The following is a 21,112-nucleotide window of genomic DNA, read 5'->3' as shown; positions in this document are numbered from 1 at the left end:
GGAATAGAATAACTTGCCCCCTGCAAGTGTCTGGGGGTGATGGACAGTGTTGCTGTCATAGAATCATAGAGTTGGAAGAGACCACAAGGGCCATCGAGTCCAACCCCCTGCCAAGCAGTAAACACCATCAGAGCATTCCTGACATATGGTTGTCAAGCCTCTGCTTAAAGACCTCCAAAGAAGGAGACTCCACCACACTCCTTGGCAGCAAATTCCACTGTCAAACAGCTCTTACTGTCAGGAAGTTCTCCCTAATGTTTAGGTGGAATCTTCTTTCTTGTAGTTTGGATCCATTGCTCCGTGTCCGCTTCTCTGGAGCAGCAGAAAACAACCTTTCTCCCTCCTTTCTCTCGCTATATTTCTCTCGCAATTTCTGTCGCTATACTCCACATTGCAGATTGCTGAGTGTGAGGCAAAGCCTGTATCTTTCAATGGGAGCAACTGAGAATTGAGCAGCCAGCCACATACAATCTGGCTTTTGTTTGGGTATGATGGAATCTTGGGCTCTTTAAAGAGTGTATCTTTCACAGTTCTGTCCACCAGAGGGATCCACACCACAAGCTCTAAGCATGGATGATACAAACAGTATTTCATTCTGAGCAAACTCCATCTTCACACAGCAGTGCAGAAATGAACGCTATATAAAACATAACTTTAATATTTTACTTCTATCTGCTTGTGCATTCACCACCAATCAGAAGTCCACTATGCAGGCATCTGACACACCTCTTTCCAGTAAAAAGGTAAAGGTAAAGGACCCCTGACAGTTAAGTTCAGTTGCAAACAACTCTGGGGTTGCGGTGCTCATCTCGCTTTAAAGGCCGAGGGAGCCGGTGTTTGTCCGCAGACAGTTTTTCCGGGTCATGTGGCCAGCATGACTAAGCCGCTTCTGGTGAAACCAAAGCAGTGCACGGAAACGCCGTTTACCTTCCCACTGCAGCAGTACCTATTTATTTACTTGCACTGGCATGCTTTCGAACTGCTACGTTGGCAGAAGCTGGGACTGAGTAACGGGAGCTCACCCTGTCACAGGGATTTGAACTGCCGACCTTCCGATCGGCAAGCCCTAGCCATGGGTAGGCAAACTAAGGCCCAGGGGCCAGATCTGGCCCAATCGCCTTCTCAATACGGCCCGGGGACGATCCGTGAATCAGTGTGTTTTTACATGAGTAGAATGTGTGCTTTTATTTAAAATGCATCTCTGGGTTATTTGTGGGGCATAGGAATTCATTCACTTCCCCCAAAAAATATAGTTCGGCCCCTCACAAGGTCTGAGGGACAGTGGACCGGCCCCATGCTGAAAAAGTTTGCTAACAAAAAGTTTGCTGAAAAAGTTTGCTCTGTGGTAGCACATACAAAACATTCCACTGCAAATACAGTCATTAAGAGTGGAACCACACATTGTTCTCCTACGACGTTACAAAGCATACTGTACAGTGGTACCTCTGGATACGAACGGGATCCGTTCTGGAGCCCCGTTCGCATTTAGAAGCAAATGTAACTACAAATGGCACGTCTGCGCACACACACGTTGCTTTTCGCCGCTTCTGCCCATGCGCGTGACGTCATTTTGAGCGTCTGTGCATGCGGCAAAACCCAGAAGTAATGCACTCCGTTACTTCTGGGTTGCCGCGGAGCGCAACTCGAACACGCTCAACCCGAAGCGCATTCAACCCGAGGTATGACTGTATTTCCATTTATCCAAATAATAATGGCTTCCCCCTTTTTCTTTTCACAGTGAGCAGACAAGCCGAAAACACCAGAACTGATTCAAGGTGAATCTAAATAGGGGTAGCTTCAAATGCTCTGTGGCAAACAGAGTAAATTGTTAAGGCAATGACAGGAAAGACTCACAACTGGGTGATACCTTTATTGGGACCAACCCAAAAGTCACAGAAGCATGGGGCAAGGTGTTACACAAAGAAGGGGGTGAGAACAAACAAAGTTCAAAAATTAGACTGATGTTACAGAATGAGATCAGCAAAATCATTCCATATCAAGTGATCCAACTTTTTTACCTCGTGTCATTCAATTTTCTTAATATTTTGCATACTTGTTAAATGATCAAAACTAAGTTTAAATCTAAATTTTTAATTTTTTATCTCATCCCATTTGTGAGTTATGAGGGTTTGAATTTTGTTTTAAAAATTACAAATTTGGCCTTACCAGACTACACAAAAACCTTAAAAGCTCAGCCCAGGATTGAGATACATCAAAACTAAAAACACCAATCTCTTCAGAACTTCATGGGCTTTAATATGGTATGTCTTATGGACTTACTTTAAATTTTAAATTTAAGTTACAAAATTGAATTTTTTAAAAAAGTGATTAAAAGAATCATTATGATTAAAAATTTCAAAAAAAAAATCCAAGTTAGCTGCGCTCCGGAGGCTTTGGGTTGCCTTCACTGAAGGCGACTGAACAGCGCCTTGAACTGAACGCACCTTGTTTTAGAGGGGGAGCACAAGAAAAAAAATTCTCCCCCTTTCTGCGCAGCGCCCCTTCAGCGAAGCTGCAAGAGAAATGGAAGGGGCTCCATTTCTCTTTCAAAACTGGAGCAGCTCTACACTTTATATATGTAACCCCCCCCCCCATATTCAACAGTCTTACCTCAGTGTTTCCTGTGGCAAATACAGAAGTCTGGGTGACATACACCTTTGCGCGTGACTTTTGTGGATCTTAGACCGATCCAAATTCTCATGGTCAAACTCAAATGACACCATCCATGCAGTAAGCAATTGCACTGGAGTGTTTGTTTGTTTGTTTGCTTGTTTGTTTTAAATGAGTAAATAGCAATCATGGAGGGATACAAATCAGAACTTTGGTGGGGAGAAAGGCTATAATCCTTTTGTCTCCTGCTGCAGTCTGGATCAAGTCCTCCACATCTGCTACTTGCTGCAATAGAAAAGCTTCCATTGGCACCAATAGGAGCTCTCCCCCCAATGCAAACAGCAGGTGCAGGTGGCCAAATCCAGATTGGGACTACAGCGCAGGGCAAAGGGATAAAGCATCCCCACCCACCCAGAAAGGTTCTGATCCAGCTTGGGACCCCTGTGTCTCTGAGTTTTGCTAAAAACAACAACTATTCAAGCCATTGCTAATTATGTGAATGGTATCACAACTGGTTTGGTCCTCAGACGTGTGCATGAGTGTTTAAAGATGTGTAAATGCTTTTCACATGCTGCAGAAAATCCTGGTGTAAGATGAGTATGCCGGCATTAAATGTATTGGTCAAGTACAGTGAGAAGCTCCCTTTAGGTAAGTGTCCTAAACAAACTTTAAAGAGATTACTGATGATCTGCGGCAGTTTAAGCATCAGTTTAAAATCTCAGGCTCTGCAGGACAAAGACCTGGGCTGGATCTAGACATGTCAAAGAAGCGATTCTGTTAAACACATTGTAAATCCGGTAGAGAAAGACAGGATGCCACAGCGCCATCTGGTGTCACAGTATTATATAAAAAACGCTTTTTCTTTACCTGTCTAGCTGAGTTCCTGGCTTTTTGTTCCTCTGTAATGTGCACATTCGTGATACTTTATAATTATAAATATTAACAACAACAGTGGGACCCTTGGATGCAATAGCAGTTTTCAGAAGCAACACAAAGAATCTTTCCAGTGGGATTTTCTTTTTCCCCCTGGGTGGGTGGGGTGGGGGTGGGGGTGCTGATGGGCCTGATATTCTGCTCCATGACATCTCTACTGAAACAGAGCACCCCTACAGTACAGCTTGCCCATTTTATGCCCCTGTTGAGAGTGGGACAATGGCAGGAAGCAGGCCCCGATATAGCCTGGAAACATCATTGTTTCACAGTCTGCTTCCACCCACACCCTTACTCCCACCCCTGGATGTCTGGACAGCTCAGCGCCACTTGCCAAGCACAGAAACTGGCTTCAATTTCTACAGAACGATTCCATAGCTGAATTGCATTTGAAGGACCGGACCATAAGCAAAAGTTTTCAGTTTCATTATTTTAAGTGGTAAACTGTTGAAGTCATCTTCCTCAGAATAAATCATGCCACTGCTGGCTGCTCATATACAGTCTCAAAGTAAAATGACAAATGCCCAAAATCAAGGAAGTTTTCAGCAGAAACTGAAAGCTCTCCAGCAATCTATTAAGCATCCTTGAGCTTTAAACTTCAGCTTTTGTGTGTACATGCCTGCATTCTAAACTAATAGTTGCTGAGACCAGTGTGTATTTGCCTATATAAAAACCACAGAATTATTTAACAGACACTGGAATATCTAGATTCTAGCTAAATTGAAAATAGCAGCATGTTTACAAATGAGCACATAGCTGGATCTCTTATCAAACGGCCACAGCATCAGAGTCAAATACAGCAAATAGCATTGTTTATTCTATTCTGTTAAGATTACAAAAGTCTAGAACTGCAGAAATACAAATTTCAATGGTTCAAAAGCCAGGTTTTCTTATTGTAGCTTTGTCTAAATACTGAGGTTGGAAAGCAATTAGCAGTTAACAGATAAGTACTTTACATGTCAAAGAAAAAAATGTCTCCCTACTCAAAATAAAGTTACAACTTTTCAGTTACCTTAAAAAAACTTCCTCTCTCGTCAAGACCCTGCGCTTCCATGGCCAAAGTTGACATTTTCTCTGGGAAAGCTTCACCGAACTCCTCCTAGAAGCAGAGACATATTTAATGGTTAGTCCAGTCAGTAGGAAATTCCTTTCTAAGCCACAGGAACAGTCACAACAGTTTTGCCAAGATCTTTTCCCGTCAACAACACAGTGCCATTTATTTCCTACCAGAGGCTTTAATATTATCCTTTTGGTCTATTATTTCCTGTAGATTGCACTTTAAAGACAGTGCTGCTGGCATTTCCCCCTCTTCATACATCCCACAAGTTGCTTATGGTGATTTTAACCAACTTATTATGATTATTATTTTAACTGCAATGGCATGAATGGCTTTGTTTGCTTGACCTCAGTCAAAACTGCACATTGAGCAAATAGTAGGAGGCCCCCTAATCCTCCATAGAAGATTAGGGGCCACAGGTGGCACTGTGGTCTAAACCACCAAGCCTTTTGGACTTGCCAATCAGAAGGTCGGTGGTTCAAATCCGCATGATACAGTGAGCTCCCGTTGTTTTGTCCCAGCTCCTGCCAACCTAGCAGTTTGAAAGCATACCAGCACAAGTAGATAAATAGGTACTGCTGCAGCAGGAAGCTAAACAGCCTTTCTCTGTGCTCTGGCTTCTGTCACAGTGTTCCGTTGTGCCAGAAATGGTTTAGCCATGCTGGCCACATGACAAACGTCAGTTCCCTCAGCCTGAAGCGAGATTAGCGTCATACCCCATAGTCCAATTTGACTGGACTTAACCGTCCAGGGGTCCTTTACCTTTACCATATAAGATTATAAGATTACAGATCTAACATTAAGAGAGACTGCTGCAGGATGGGGACACAAAGTTATTTGAGGAGTTACATTTATATACCACCTTTATCTTCCATGGACCTCAAAGTGGTGTTCATGGTTCTCCTCCCCCTCCCCATTTTGTGCTCACAACAACCCTGTGAATTAGGTTAGGCTAAGAGATGGTGACTGGGCCAAGGTCGCCACCCAGTGAGCTTCATGGCTGAGTGGGGATTATGTTGTAAAACGCCCTGTGATCTTCAGATGAAGGGCAATATATATATATATTTAATAAACAATAATAATGATAAATAATAGACGGGGCCAATAGCCCATCTATTCCAGCCCCCTAATCTCACAATGGCCAACCCTGCAATCAGGGTTCGAGCACAAGAGCCTTTCCCCTCCTGTGACTTCCAGCACTTGGCATTCAGAAGCCTTACTGCCCCAACTGTGGAGACAGAGCATAGCCATCATGGCTCCATGAATTTGTCTAACTCTCTTTTAAAGCCTACCAACTACGTTGGTGGCCATCACTGCCTCCTGTGGGAGAGTGCCGTAGTTTAATTGTGTGCTGCATGAAAGGGCCAAAGGGCCATTTGTTCAAACAAGGTACAACAACAGAACACACATATTATCTCATTTTCTGGGCCAAGACTCAGTACTCAGCCACTAAAGTTTGGGGCTTCAGAACATGTACGGAGTGTTTCCACTTCAATTATTGCATCAGTCACAGCCATCATCCACAAATCGAGGTCACAGAGCCAAGACACAGACTATAGTGACACACTCAACCCTCACTTTTTCTGCCAGTTTAAAAAGCGACATGTGGATGGTCATGCCATGATGAACAAGAATAATAGATCTGGAATAAGAATAATAGATCTCAAAATATCATTTAATCCAACCCATCAATGCATGAAAAACCCTACCATTACAACATCCCTGATAGGTGGCCTTGCAAGCAGATGGTCGGTGGTTCGAATCCGCATGACAGGGTGAGCTCCCGTTGTTTTGTCCCAGCTCCTGCCAACCCAGCAGTTTGAAAGCATACCAGCATGTCCAGGCAGGGCTAGCAGAGGCTCCTGCCTGAATACTGGAGAGCTGCTGCCGGTCAGTGTAGGCCAGGGGTCAGCAAACTATTTCAGCAGGGGGCCGGTGCACTGTCCCTCAGACCTTGTGGGGGGCCGGAATATATTTTGGAAAAAAATAATGAATGAATTCCTATGCCCCACAAATAACCCAGAGATGCATTTTAAATAAAAATACACATTCTACTCATGTAAAAACACGCTGATTCCCGGACCGTCCACAGGCCAGATTTAGAAGGCGATTAGGCCAGATGTGGCCCCTGGGCCTTAGTTTGCCTACAGATGGTGTAGACAATACTGGGCTTGATGGACCAATGGTCTCACTTGGTTTAAGGCGGCTTCCAATATTCCTATGCGTGGTGTTCTTCCTAATGTTCAGTCAAAATCCCCTTTCTCATAATTTGGACTTGGGTCCTATCTACTGCAGCAGTCTTTGAGATATATTTAAGAATCTACCCCAACATCCCTGATCATTGGTCATGGTGGCTGGGGTTGGTGGGACATGTAATGGGTTGTGGAACAGCATTCCTGGCAAAGCATGGCAGGTGGCCACGATCTGCACTTTTCGGAAACAATTAACAATTTTGTTCCAACAGGCTTTCGCAGAGGGAGAGGGATAAATGGGTCTTTGCCAGACGATGGCACCGGGTCAAGTCTCCACTGAGTCTCTGCTGAGTGAGTAGGAGCTCTATTTATCAAATTACTCCGATAAAAAAGGGCTCAATCCTTGAAAATAAGTGCCAGCTCCTGTTAGAAAAGGACTTCGGGAGCTGCTGGGCTGATAATCTAATCTCCCCCTCCTTTTGAAGCTATTTAGAACAACTAGAACTCCTCCCAAGCAAAGCCCTCAGAATCGTGGGCCAGAAAAAGCAGCTTCCATTATTTCTGAGTCCAAGCATGGTACTCACAAGACAGTGCTACAAAGAACTGGGAATTTCCCACACACAATCCACCATAACTCCCCCAAAGAAAAAGCAGCTCAAAATTTCACCCTACTTTCAGCCTAAGGCAAACGAAGCAAACAATCCAGGAAACCTCCATTCTCATAAATGGTCTATTGACCACACCTGGACTGGGAGGGAGGCAAAAGGGATAGATCTAGCAACCCAATTAAAACAAGCCAGAAAAGCCAAAGAGGGCCCTGAAATATATTTGGAACAGGAACTATTCCTGAAAAACACAGAAACCAGGATAAACGGACTTCCTTACCCTCACTATCAGGAGAGAAATTAAGGTGCTCCCCCTCAGTTGGGTTGGCTGAGACAGACAAACAACTAAACAGTCCAAGGTTACAGCACCCGGACAACGACATTTTTTACCTGTCAGGGATGAGCTGCTCAAAAACTATTCTATACAGTTAAGTAAAGAACTAGAGGCAATTAAAAATTTCCTTTCGGAAAGTTTGTGCCTGCTTACCACTCTAACTGAATTAATTAAGAGACAAGAAGCCTCCTTCCTTCACATAACAACTAATGATATGACCAATGGAAATGAAACCCAACTGGGCCTTGATTACAAAAAAACCAAACAGAATCCAACCAGCTCAGGAGGAGGGAGGGTCCCCTGCTCCCAAGACACTGGCCCTAAAGAGAAAAAACTCAAAGCAAAAAAAGAAAAAGCCTAAAAATATCAAACTGGGAAGCCAAAAGGGAAAGCCGCTCTGTCGGACTGAAAAAATGAATTTCCAAAAGCTCTTTAAGCTGTTGGAGAATCCAACGATAAAGAACTCGGTTTCTGCAACACAAAAGAAAACCACAAACTCAGCTCCTTCAATAAAGCACCCTGAGGACAAGCCCCAAGACCCAGCAGAAGATACGTCGCCCTCCAGCGGGGTTACGGGAAAACGAAAGGAAATCTTGGTTCCCAAGCAACCAACCCTTATCAAGACGTCTCAAGGAAATCTTGTTCATTCTCACCTAACTAAAAAGGCTCACGGCAAAACAGCACAGACTCAATGGAACTTAACCTTAAACAATCATCAACGTGTCTTCTCAATCCTTCCCTCTTATAGAGGCCTCCCAACGTATGTACAAATGAAAGCAAACATTCTTGAGAAAATTGATTTAGTCACCAGGGGCCTTGTGACAGCAGAAAATATTATTAATGTAATACGACATGTTCCAAAATAGGGCTGTAGTGACTTTTAAGGACTGGTCCTCAACTAAATGGACTCTATCAAACAAAGACAACTTCTTGAGGGTTGGTCTGATTGTGCACCATTTCTTTGAAATCTCAGGTCTTTGCCATCAGTGTCTATTTTGTATGGTTTTATTTTTAAAAATTTGTATACTGCCCTTTATCCAAAGATCTCAGGGCGACTCACAACATAAAAGTATGAAATAAAACCATGAAATGAATAATAAAAACAAAAGCAAAATGAAACCATAACAGCAATTGCTGTTTTGTGCTTTTAACTATATTCAGCATGCATTGACTTGAGACTGTTGTTTTGAAGGTGATTAATAAATCAATGATATTATTGATCTGGATACTTCTGTTGACACAACTGAGAAGTTTGTTTAGCTGCCACATTACACTGCTGAAACGGGCTGCATTGGTTGTCTACTAAAACCCTTTTCAACATGTACTGCTGTTGTCAAGCAAGGTGTTGCGCGTTGTGTATTTGTGCATTTACCTAAATTTACCTAAACAAAACTCTTTACATTTATAACCACTGAGTTGCTCTATTTCTTTGTCTGTATGCCAATGTCTGGCAATGATCACTACAAGCTAGATGTGAGCCACACCTGGATGTAACTTTCATAGTTATAGGTAACATAGTTCGCAATTCTAGTGAGATTTTTTTAAAAAAACAGTTATATTCATTTTAAACACAAAATGCACAAAACACAAACAATAAACGCAAACAAATCCATACCCTCCAACATTTCTCCGATAAAAACAGGGATGTCCCATTCCATAATGATAGTTTTACTATTTATACCCCACAAATTGATTACTTGTTTACTTTCGAAATAATATTCCCATGATGCAGCTTCCACAATTACACCCTAATATATTTTTACTGAATTTGCAATTTACAAATTACTATCATTTTATGGACCCTAGATGGTTGGGATAGGTACTTCAAAATGCAGCAGTGGGAGTCGCATTCTAAAATGGTCAAAACTGAAATTAAACAAGATGGTAATGCTGTTAAGGAGTGGCTATAGTACCGTTAGGAGCTTTAGAGTACCTCCAAGATCCAGAACTGCTTCTTAAAAGGAAGGTTGGCGTTTATACCAAGAGTGCCTTTTTCCTAATCTTAATAATTAGGTTGCTGCTTCTACATGTGCCAGTATTTCCCATGCTGATTTATGGTTCTGAACACTTTCCTGGTAGAGCAAAAAACTTTCTTCCAATATAAATGTACTGGTCTATTAAAATTTTAATATTTTATATCTAGCCCACAAATTTGAGGGTTGTTTAAAATAGCACATCTTTATCTAGGCCTTGGCAAACTTCCCTTCTTTTGACATTATTTCCTTTTCCACAGTCGGCTGAGAGCCTAGTTCATGGAGTCCACTGATACAGTGACACACAGGATTACATTGACATTCAGGAGCCAAAATACAGGAACTGTCTATGGTGCCAGTACTTGACAGATCTCTTAATTCAAATGTTGCATTGTTAGTCCAGCTGTAACTGCAAACAAAGTACGGGATTTGAAGAAGGAGGAGGGAGGGGGGAGTCCCAACTTCCGTAAACCGTCAGAAAGAGATTCTGTTCATTCTTACAGGGTGAAAGAGAACAGGACGTACAGATTCGCTACAGGCAAAGTACAACACAGAGAAACAGAGCACAAATTTGATGTTTTCATGGGTTTATCTGTATGTTTACTCCTTCATTTGATAAATGGAGTACATCAGCTCCTGGTCAAAAACCATGGTACTAAAGGCCTCTTCGATAGGCCTGTCACCATCTTTTCTTACCCACCTGAGGTATGATTCTGCCCTCAAAACTGTGAAACAGAGGTTATGGGATATTGCCTTTAGTGATTTACGATATCACTCGCATGTGACCTGTGGCCCATCTGTGTCAGGAATCTAATACTTACAGGGTTTTTTGTTATCTCCCTCCCTTAAGAATTTGGCCATATCTGACTACTGTTGTTTGTTTCCTAAAGCCAGATTAAATGTTTTCCATTCTGAAGTGCTGAGAAGATTCGCTGGTGTCACATACCAAGACAGGCTGTGCCCATTCGCCCAAGATGTTTTATTGCATTGTAATCTGTATAAACAGGTTAGAAAGCATCTAATCAATCCAATACTAACGAAACAACATAAAAATTAATGACTTATTTTATGTCACGGTTCTCCTTGAGGATAAGTTTAATACTATTACATCGGCTGCAGCAAAATTCCTCTCGGAGGCAGTGAGAATCAGAAATCAATATTTACAGGCTAAAGCTCCTCTGTTGGCTAGTAAGGCTGATCTTACACCTTAATACAGTGGTGCCCCGCAAGACGAATGCCTCGCAAGACGAAAAACCCGCTAGACGAAAGGGTTTTCCGTTTTTCGATGCGCTTCGCAAGACGAATTTCGCTATGGGCTTGCTTCGCAAGACGAAAACGTCTTGCAAGTCTTGCGATTTTTTTCGCTTCCCCCCCTTTTTCTAAGCCGCTAATAGCCTTTTAGCCGCTAAGCCGCTAATAGCCGCTAATAGCGCTAATCTGCTAAGCCGCTAATAGGGTTGCTTCGCAAGACGAAAAAACCGCTAGACGAAGAGACTCGCGGAACGGATTATTTTCATCTTGCGAGGCACCACTGTAACTGTTGATATTTACTATTGTTGTACTGTGCTGTAAACCACTGAGCCTTGGGCTTGCCAATCGGAAGGTCAGTGATTCGAATCCCCATGACAGGGTGAGCTCCTGTTGTTTGGTCCCAGCTCCTCCCAACCTAGTAGTTCAAAAGCACACCAGTGCAAGTAGATAAATAGGTACTCCAGCAGGAAGGTAAACAACGTTTCCGTGTGCTGCTCTGATTTCGCCAGAAACGGCTTAGTCATGCTGGCCACATGACCCAGAAAAACTGTCTGCGGACAAATGTCGGCTCCCTTGGCCAGTAAAGCGAGATGAGGGCCGGAACCCCAGAGTCGTTCGTGACTGGACTTAACTGTCAGGGGTCCTTTACCTTTACTGTGCATTTTGGGTCTACGGACCTCAATAAAGCTGTATGTGGATTATAAAAGGCAAGCGTTTCTAACCTGACAGGTAGGAAGATAGTATTTGTTTAAATCTACAGATTATAACAAAGCATAAAAGTTAAAATTTTCATCAAAACAGATATAAAGTAAAATGCTTTGAAAAGTAGGATGAATAAATGATCAGCAAAAAGATGTATAAGCACCCCATAACACCCCAAAAGCAAATTAGGATAAATGCAGGACAAATATTCATTGTCATATTAACCACCCCATGAACAAATCAGGACAAATGCTCATCAAGACTAGATCTAATATAACCTCCAAATAAGATTTATCTAAGCAATTCAGGATGCTTGTTCAACAAAGAGGAAGCCAAAACTGACTCTGGTCTAACCATCCCACTTGCACTTTTCTCCAGTTTTGGGACCACCCTATTTCCTGTTTTGCCTATTTCAGGCACTGATTGAAGTCAATTAAAAAGGTAAATTGGCTCAAATTTAATGGGGTCGAAGTATGGAGAGTTCCAGTCCCTTCCCCATGCCAGTTTCCAACAACAAAGAGCAACCAAGATGAAAACAAGCTCATAAAATATCAGTTGTCTGATCATCGCAGTTAGAAATTCTATGTGGATTTCCAGATATTGCTTTTATTCTGTTTGACTTCAGTGAGCTGTGTATACAAATAGTTACAGGATCTGCCCTTTAAATAGTTCAGCAATGTGAACAAAGAAATTGAAAGTCTGCTCATTGTACAAACAAAAATAAGTGAGGGGCCCTCAATCATGTGATCACCATGGAGAAAGCCACCTGAGAGCACCTTTTATAGACAAGCCTAACCACCTCCAACTCAGGATAGGATCTTACAATCTATTCAGATTGCTAATCCAGTAGTGTAGTCTGCAAACCAGTGTGACTTGACTTTACTCCAGCTTTATTGCTTACAGTTTCCTAACCCCTTCTTCCAGTTCTAAATATTTCTAAAAATGTAATTTAACAATTGTGATATATATATATCTCACTACCAAGATGCACATTCAACTACAGTCATTTTAAGATTGTACATTACTCTCAAAAGCAGCCCTAACAAGGCAAGTGCCAGGTGTTATTCATTAACAGAGTAGACCTAAGCAGGAAAAAGTAGATGAGAAAACTTCAAGGCAGAGTGCAAAGGTGCTGAACCTGGGGATAGCAGAAGTCATGAAAGATAAAACGTTATCAACAAAAATAGCTGAGGATCAACTTTCACTCTCTAGGAATCTGCGTCTAAAGAAAAAGATGAAGAAGAGGGAACATTAGTACTACTGGTATTTGAGATTTCACTGTTTTGAAAGTACTGTATTTCACACAGGATTGGTATTTAACATGCCTCAGAACTTGAGAAAGGTGGGGCCTTCTTGTATCATACTGTGCTTTGAAACCACACCACCGAAGCACAATGTAAGAAATCACAGCTTACCTTCCACAACTGGAAGAAGAGGAATGCACATAGCGCATTGGGCTTTGGATGTTGCAGAAACACTTCTGGCTTTGAAAAGTTCTGCAGAGCAACCTAAAAAATTCATTGAGTGGCATTCATTTAACTGAGAGTAGACCTACTAAAACTTAATAAAATGAATAGACCTAACTTAGCCATGCTGATTAACTTCAATGGGTCTACTCTGTAAAACATAGCTGACTACCATTCAGTGTCAGTTTTGGAAGAGTAAAAGAAAAGTGGTTTCACATGTTGCACGGAATACAGGCACTCCAAAATTCAGTCCATTTTTGAAAGGTTATGGGCATCAAGCCAGGCCACATGAAAGACTCTCCTTCCACCACAGGACCCAAGGGCAGTCTCGGTTATTGGATACTTGTGTTTCTCTGTGAGGGTTCTTCTTCAGAGACACCAGCCATTCCAGCACATGGCCAATGGGAAAAGCTGGACTATGTCACTTAACTGGGAGCAAAGCAGGACAGGGGGGAAAGGGGCCCTTACGATCGATGGCCCCTGTGGTCTCTTCCAACTCTATGATTCTATGATTCTATGATCTGATCACTCAATCATGCAAATATATTTGACATACAGTAAGCCCTCAATTTACGTTGGGGTAAAACTGTCGAAGCCTCTCTGCACACTATTTGAATAACAGTCTGTAAATATCAAATAAGGCAGTGTCAGCAATCAAGATCACTGGTGGGCGGGGGCGGGGGCGGGGGGGGGCGGATACAAACTTGAGGGCCAATGTTGATTGCTATGACTGCAACATCCTTACCAGTGCTTCTAATTACTGCAGAGTAATTCTGTTAAAATTATAACCAATGACTCATTTTTCATTTTCATATATAGTTAACATGTTCTATATCATGTTAAAGGTAAATTCAACTTTGGAAATGATACTAGTGTGAAAGAACCTTGGAAACTGACTTTAATGAGTCTGAGTTCCAGTTATCACTAACAACATGGCTGTGTATAGCTCAGCTCATCAAGACTTCTGACACCACACACAAGTTTGCATGAAGTCAGTGGTGTTCATTTCTATGAGCAAAGCAAACAAATTTACTTTCACATACTATGTAAGAATTCCTGATGCGTTTAGTCATTTTCTGCAATGAAAAGACACTTGCTCAAGACTGGATTGCTTTCTACTCTTTTCCAAAACTTGATGTAGCTTATGAACAAACTGCTACTCAGTGGACCCGCTGCATATTTTCTCTCTCACACATAATCTGTGACAAAGTCCAAACTGGTACACTTGTCCTTTGCTGAAAGCTTAACCAGTTACAGAACAGTGATGCTTGTGCGCTCTCCAAATCTTAAAAGGATCACAAAGTTCTTGGAAGAGAGCCAGCCCATCCAAAATTTTCGGACCATTGTTTGGAATTTGGGTCAGTAACAGGGATATAAAAGTTACAGATAGGTAGCCATGTTAGTCTGCCATAGTCAAAACAAAAAAAATTCCTTCCAGTAGCACCTTAAAGACCAACTAAGTCAGTTCTTGGTATGAGCTTTCGTGTGCATGCACACTTCTTCAGATACCAGGTATCTGAAGAAGTGTGCATGCACACGAAAGCTCATACCAAGAACTGACTTAGTTGGTCTTTAAGGTGCTACTGGAAGGAATTTTTTTTGTTAGGGATATAAAAGAAAATCAAAAACCTACAGCTGTCTAGAAAGTTTATGCTGTCTTCTGTGAACTGGGAATATTTTTCTGCCCATTCAAGAAACAGCCTCTCTTTCTGGACAGATCAGACAAAACTGGAGTGTAGCAAGAGACATGAAATTACTAGCAGTGAGCAGACTAAGTGTGGTTTCCCTACTTTTAACCTACTTCTAAAAGTCACAGAATCACAGAATTGTAGAGTTGGTGTTTAACTGAATATTTTCAGATTTTTAGTTCTGACTGAGTGAATGCAACCAGTAATTCAGTAAGTTCACTAGCAGAACCAGATTTTTCTAAGGTAGAAAACAAATTATTTTAAATCTCATATATAAAAATGCCACTTGAACCAGTCAATACTCTAAAATAAGCGCCTTTCTAACTCTGCTTTTGGGGGGGGGGTATTGAGTTCTTGAAAAGTTTTCCAAGTGTTCCTCAATAACTAACTCTATAATGGATCTGTAAAGGAGAAACTTCTCAGAAAGACAGATTGCCTGTAACCTCCCTTGCAAAGTGCATCAGCAGAGAAATGCTGAAGATGTTATATGGCAGTGGTGTCCAAACTTTTTTCAAAGAGGGTCAGATTTGATGAAGGGCAGTGAGGGCCGACCAAAGGGCCAACCAAAGTTGTTGAGCTCTCTTTAGGATTGAAGTTGTTGAGGTTTTTTACTGGCAGAATCCGAGACCAGGGAGAAGAGTTGGTGGAAGAAGATTGGAAGAAATATAAAGATTACCTACAGAAACATTGTAAAATTAATGAATGCTAAAATGATGTCGGAATGAAATGAAGCGGTTTTAGCAACAATGTTAAAAAGGAGTATGTAAAAATGGATTGTTAATAGATGAAAATATAAAGTTATAATATGTTAAGATAAAGAATTAAGATAAAAACAAGGGGGAAGGGATTTGCTGAAATAACCATTCGAACTGGAATACAAAAAAGGGAGGTGTGAGGAGGTCAGGGAAACAAGTAAATGAAAGGCAAGACATAGAAAGATGGATTTATTTTTAATTGTTTTTATTTCCTCTGTATTTTGTATCTTTTGTTTTCTTTTTTCTACCTTTTTTATTACTTTTGTAATTTCTTTTGAAACTTTAATAAATATCATTTTTTTAAAAATGAAGTTGTCAAGGGTTTTTTTTTAGGATTTTACCCCAGGAAATAAACTGCCACAGGGGCTGGATTAAACCAACTGGCAGGCCGCATTAGGCCCCTGAAACGGATCTTGCACATGCCTGTTCTATGGAGTACGTTGATACATAAGAATCATGTGCATGCCCACAATCCCCTGCAATGGCAACTGCACAAAGATTCCTTTGCAGGTAAATTCTTGTGGGAAATGTTCCAAAAGATTGGAAAGCTTGATAACATATTCATAAGAGGAACCTCAGACTCATGAAAATGACTTGAGTTATTTTCTGTGGGGGGGGGGGACACATGTATTATGGCTGTCTCGTGCTTTTGTATGAGTTCTCAATATTTCCCTGTCTACAAAGGGTAAGCCTGCCACCACTTCATATTATTTTGTTGCAGCAGCCTCTCGCATTGTGTCACTATGCCATGGAAAACTGCAGAAAGGTTGTGTCAATACAATCAAGTTATTCTTAGGTTTCAAAACAGTATTTTAAACTGTTTGACCCTCATACATTTGAAGAGAATCCATGAAGTATTAGGGGAGGGGTAGTACAGTTTGTCCACCTTTAGTCTTCACGCTGCACAGCTCTCACCTGTGGCTCCTAGAAGCTATCAGCATTCCAGGAAATGGATTTGACTGACCAGCTAAACCAGGTGAGGGTAACCAATGGGTCTCATACCCTCAGTGAGTTAGGGACTTCCCCTGCATGCAATGACAGGCTCCGGTGGATTGAGTGGACGAGACCAAAAGTGGGTTCATCGGTTAACAAGGTGGCTTCTGCATACGCTATAGAGGGAAATGAGGAGCAGGTGGGGCTTCTCAACATGGGAAGATATGGTAGCCCATCTAGGAGAAGGAAAACTCTGACCCTAAGCCACCACTGCCTTGTGAGATTTCTTCAGGAAAAGAAAAGGCTAAGGAATAAACTCTACACAAATCCAGAGTGCAGTCCCCAAAGCAACTCCTGCAGCCAAACATATTGCTCTGCTTCACTTTGGACCACACTAGCAAGGCTGAGGGGGATGTCTTGCTGTCTGGGCAGCCCAGGACTTCCATTTACATACTGCCCAGGCTTGTGCCCCAGGGAGGTCACTCCATTGTCTCTCAAGGCAGATGGATAACAACAACAACAATCACCATGTTAATGCGACTGCTCTAAAAAACTAGAGCAGTTCAAATTTTCATTTACCAATTTGACATTGTGGAAATACACAGGTCAAGAATAGATTTACAAGAAAAGCAACAGAAAAAGAAGAGTGAAACAGCCTGGCTTTCTGGTAAACACTGAGAGCCATTGTCAGCCAGAAAAATTCTCTTATGGGACTCTGTGGTGAAAACCCTATTAAAATGCTGCACTGGGAGTTAGCAGAGCTGCATCGATCCAATTTTTCACTAGATGAGCCTTCCTCAAATGTTTTGAAATGTAATGCCTACCAGTCCCATCTAGTACAGCCTAGATAGCTGAGAGCTGTCATCTGAAACACCTAGAGAGTACCAGATTCAGGAAGGTTGCACTAGGTATGCCAATAGGCTAGTGGTGGTATGTGGTTCTAGTCTTCCTCTCTCTCCAGTCCTCTCGATGGGGAAACAACTCTTGCATGTCTCTTCCACATGGCATGGTCTTACCATGTGCTATGTTCACATGCCACTTTCAACTGTCCCAAGGTCTGCATGGCACTTCAAAAGACCACTGGAGAAACATTAAACATTGCTGCTTATCACACAGATGTCCCATATAGAGATGGATTTTGAGTAGCAGCCACACATGGGGCCTTCCAAATAAATACGGTAATAAATAATAAAACCCATTGGTAAGACAGAAACAAAACAAAAACTTTGCTATGTTATGCACATTCTGTACCATGTAATCTGAGTACTTTCAATAATTGTTTTATTGCATTTTGCCCCCATGTTAGATAAACACTAATAAAAGTTATTACTCATACAGACGTACCTTGGAAGTCGAACGGAATCCATTCTGGAAGTCCGTTTGACTTCCAAGGCCTTGATCAAAAATCCTGCAGGAAATGTTTGGTCCAAAGTCGAATATCAGCAAATAAGCATTTTTATGTTGACAGAACAAAAATTCATTTTTAGGCTTCTTTAGCTCTTTCTATGCTGATTTTTCCGAAAAGGACTACCACAACACTCCCCGCTGCTTTTTTCCACCTTCAATACATCCTTAAATCACAATTACAAACAAATGTGAAATTTGCATTTATTATTACAGCTAGTTCAAATATTTAACATTGATTCTAATGCATACATACAAATATTTCTTAACCTGTGCATGCACACCTTTAAAAAAAGATCCAGGAAATGTGCAGGAACAAGTTAGCAGCTGGGAAGAGCAATTCAAATCCTGATCCACTCTGCTGGATGAGATTAGGATGGGATGGAGTTGTCCCTCCACCCAGCCATGCCCAGGTCTGCCGTTGGCAAGGAAGCCACACTAACAAAGAATGTCCCAACATGCCCACTAAATCTGCTGGAAAATACCACCAGAATTATCCCTGCCTGAAATGGGGTATTTTGGAGGCAGTACTGTATCAGCACAGGATTTGCTGGATCCCAAACTGGCCCTGCTTCTGCCATCATATGATGGCAATGGGCCTCTTTGCTGCACCAGCCTGGGAGCAAAGAGGTCATTTCACCACTGCCACCCTTCTTCCCTTGTTCACACAAGTGGAGGGGCTGAAGATGGTGGTTGTGCCATCAAGCCCTGCCACTGCTGGCCAGCGACTTGGTCTTCAGTCTTCATTCTTATCATGTTTCACAATGGGAAAAATGAAGTCTTCTGCTTTAGGGAGGGGACAATAACTATTCTGTTTGCTTGTTTGTTTTTAATTCTTAATACCAAAGTATTGTGCAAGTGTGGTGTTTACCTGACCAAGACTTGCACAAGAGGAATAAAAAGATCTTACATAAGACCTTTGAATTAATTCTTTATTTTATTTAAGGCCCAGTTTCAGTTTCCCAGGTAATTTCTTTCACTTACTCATTTATTTACATGCCTCACCTTTTCCTCTAGGGAACAGCTACAGAGGCCCATAGTCACCCAATGAGCTCCATAGGAAGTGGAGATTTGAACCCTGGTCTCTGAGCATCTAGTCCACACTCAAATCACTACACCACACTGGCTCTACTGGAGATCTTGAGGAAACAGCTCCTCTTGATTAGATTGCTTAAGCTCAAGCGCGTCTTTAGCTATTGGTGGAAATGGGCACCTTCATTATCAACTGTGCTGCTCCATAAGCAAAATGGCCAGGAATGGAAGCAAGTGTGGCTTTGGAGGCCACTCACTGAAACGCTCTACAAGTGACAAACTGCCCACCAAGAAAAAATGTGCTAAGGAGCAGTGGGCAGATGTGGAACAGCTTACAGTATTCGTTACTTTTCAGGTTTTCCACTGTAATGTTTCCAGATTAAGTGTTAAGCATTGCAGGCGTTTTGATGACAAGCTGCGGAAGCTGCAAAAAATTTGCCTGCACGAAGGAGCAGCTCCGAACTTCTGTCTGGAAGCGGCCCGTGTTCCACAACATGGATGCCAACTCCCTGGGGTCCCGGCACCCACCAAATTCCCCAGGAAGCGGTCGGACTCCCACAAATGTTGGTGCCAGGTGGCCCCACTGCTCCATCATACACGCCGGACGGAGGTCGGGCTTGTGAAGTTTTGGCTGTCTGAAGGGAAAGCGGCTGAGGCGCAACTGGGAGGCTGGCAAAGCGCCAGAGACCCCCCTGCTTGGCCCGAGGCCGCGGGGGGGGGGGGACGACTCGAAAGGAGGTACCAGATTCCAGGTGAAGGCAGGAGCCCCCTCCCCTCAAAAGAAATGCCTCGGAAGCCAGCACACTGCAGGATGCGACCCCTTTCTTTCCCCGAAGGCAAAACGTCCCCGCCACCAGCGCGACCTCCCCCCCCCCTTCCAAAGTCCTCTCGCGGGGGGGGGCCCGACACTTCGCTCCCGGAGCAGCAGCCTCCCCCCCCCCCCCGCGGCTCGGCTCCTTACCTTTGTCTGGCCGGGTCTCGCCGGCCCCGCCCGTCTCTCGGGGCGCAGAGGCGCTTCGCGGGACCCCTTCCTCGGGGCGAGCGGCTCCCCAACCAGGCGCGCCAGGCGAGCCGACTCCGGGCGGGGGGGGGGGCCGCGTCGGAGAGGAAGAGGAAGTGGCTCCTGGACGAGGCCGGGAGCAACAGGCGGGAGCGAGCGAGGGAGGGAGGGGGCGGGCGGGCGAGAGAGGGAGAGAGGCGGCCGGGCGGGCGGGCCGGCGCTTCAGGAATGGGGGGCGGCGCGGGCAGGCAGGCGAGCCCGGGGGTGCTGCAGGTGCCCGGCTGGGGCGAGGGGCTCCGCGCAGCGTCAGAAAAGTGTGCCTCTGAGGACGTCCAGAGCGCTTTCCCCCCTCGCATCTGGGGCAGAGTTGGGCGAGTGCGGGGAGACCACTGCTTTCCCTTCGTCAAGCAGCGTGGGGGGGGGGGTCAGGTTTAGCCGCGCCACCTCGCAAGGCGGCCTCTGAGCATGCCCAGAGTGCTTTGCCTTCGCCAGATCTAGTTCTTCGCGGACAGCCGTGCTCGCTGCGCGCCCTTCGCGAAAGTGCCTTTTCTTGTTCCGCGGCGCAGAGCTGAGGAATCAGTGCGAAGCCCGGCGCTCCTTCCCTTTGGCTCCCTTTAAAGAACCAGCCGGCCTGCCTGCCTTCTTTCTTTGCAATTGACTCCCCGCTCCCTTCCCAGGACGGCGGGAATATGCAGCGCGCAAGGGGGAGACGCGAGAGGCTTCGTGCTCCGCCAGCCTCGGAGCCGGAGCAGAGAAGGCGGCTCCGCCAAGCGAAGGAAGTTTTGCCGGGCTGCGGGATTGCCGTCCAAGTTCTGGAAAACACTGCAGAAAGAAGAAAAGGCGTGAAGGATTGGGATGTTCATTACGCTGTCTCTTAGCTCTCCTTGGCACCTCTGCATATGCCCAGCTTTAAGTTAAATCAGGCTCAGAATATGGATTTGTTTTATGTATGGACTTGTGCTCCCCTTTAATATTTACATTTATTAAAAGCTGCTAACCGTAATTATTGACAACACAATAATTGTGAAGCTTTTATCAACTTGTGACACACATTTTTAAACGCCCATACAGTAAGTCCCACTAAATCCAGTGGAGACCTTTCTCGGTAAGTACAGTAAGTCCACAACTTGTGTGCAATTATATTTCAGTGCATGGAAAAAAAAAAGAAGAAGAAGAGGCA

General features: G+C 43.5%; 1 protein-coding gene across 5 annotated transcripts in view; it reads right to left on the bottom strand.

Moving 5' to 3' along the window:
• Positions 1-20,645, bottom strand: part of RIN2 (Ras and Rab interactor 2) — a 76,732-nt gene extending 56,087 nt beyond the window's left edge. The window contains exons 1-2 of one of the 5 annotated variants that reach the window (XM_083748593.1): positions 18,171-20,645; positions 4,553-4,639 (exon numbers count right to left, since the gene is read on the bottom strand). In XM_083748593.1, coding sequence (XP_083604719.1) covers positions 4,553-4,609 — 57 coding nt within the window. In that variant the 5' untranslated portion in view covers positions 4,610-4,639; positions 18,171-20,645. The remainder of the gene's footprint in view (positions 1-4,552; positions 4,640-18,170) is intronic. The other 4 variants (XM_083748592.1, XM_083748599.1, XM_083748591.1 and 1 more) reach the window with 4 other exon arrangements.
• Positions 20,646-21,112: the final 467 nt, after the last annotated feature.

Source organism: Podarcis gaigeae (genome assembly GCF_964106915.1).
Source record: "Podarcis gaigeae genome assembly, chromosome: 7".
NCBI lineage: Eukaryota > Metazoa > Chordata > Lepidosauria > Squamata > Lacertidae > Podarcis > Podarcis gaigeae.
This window is presented reverse-complemented; position numbering and strand designations above follow the sequence as displayed.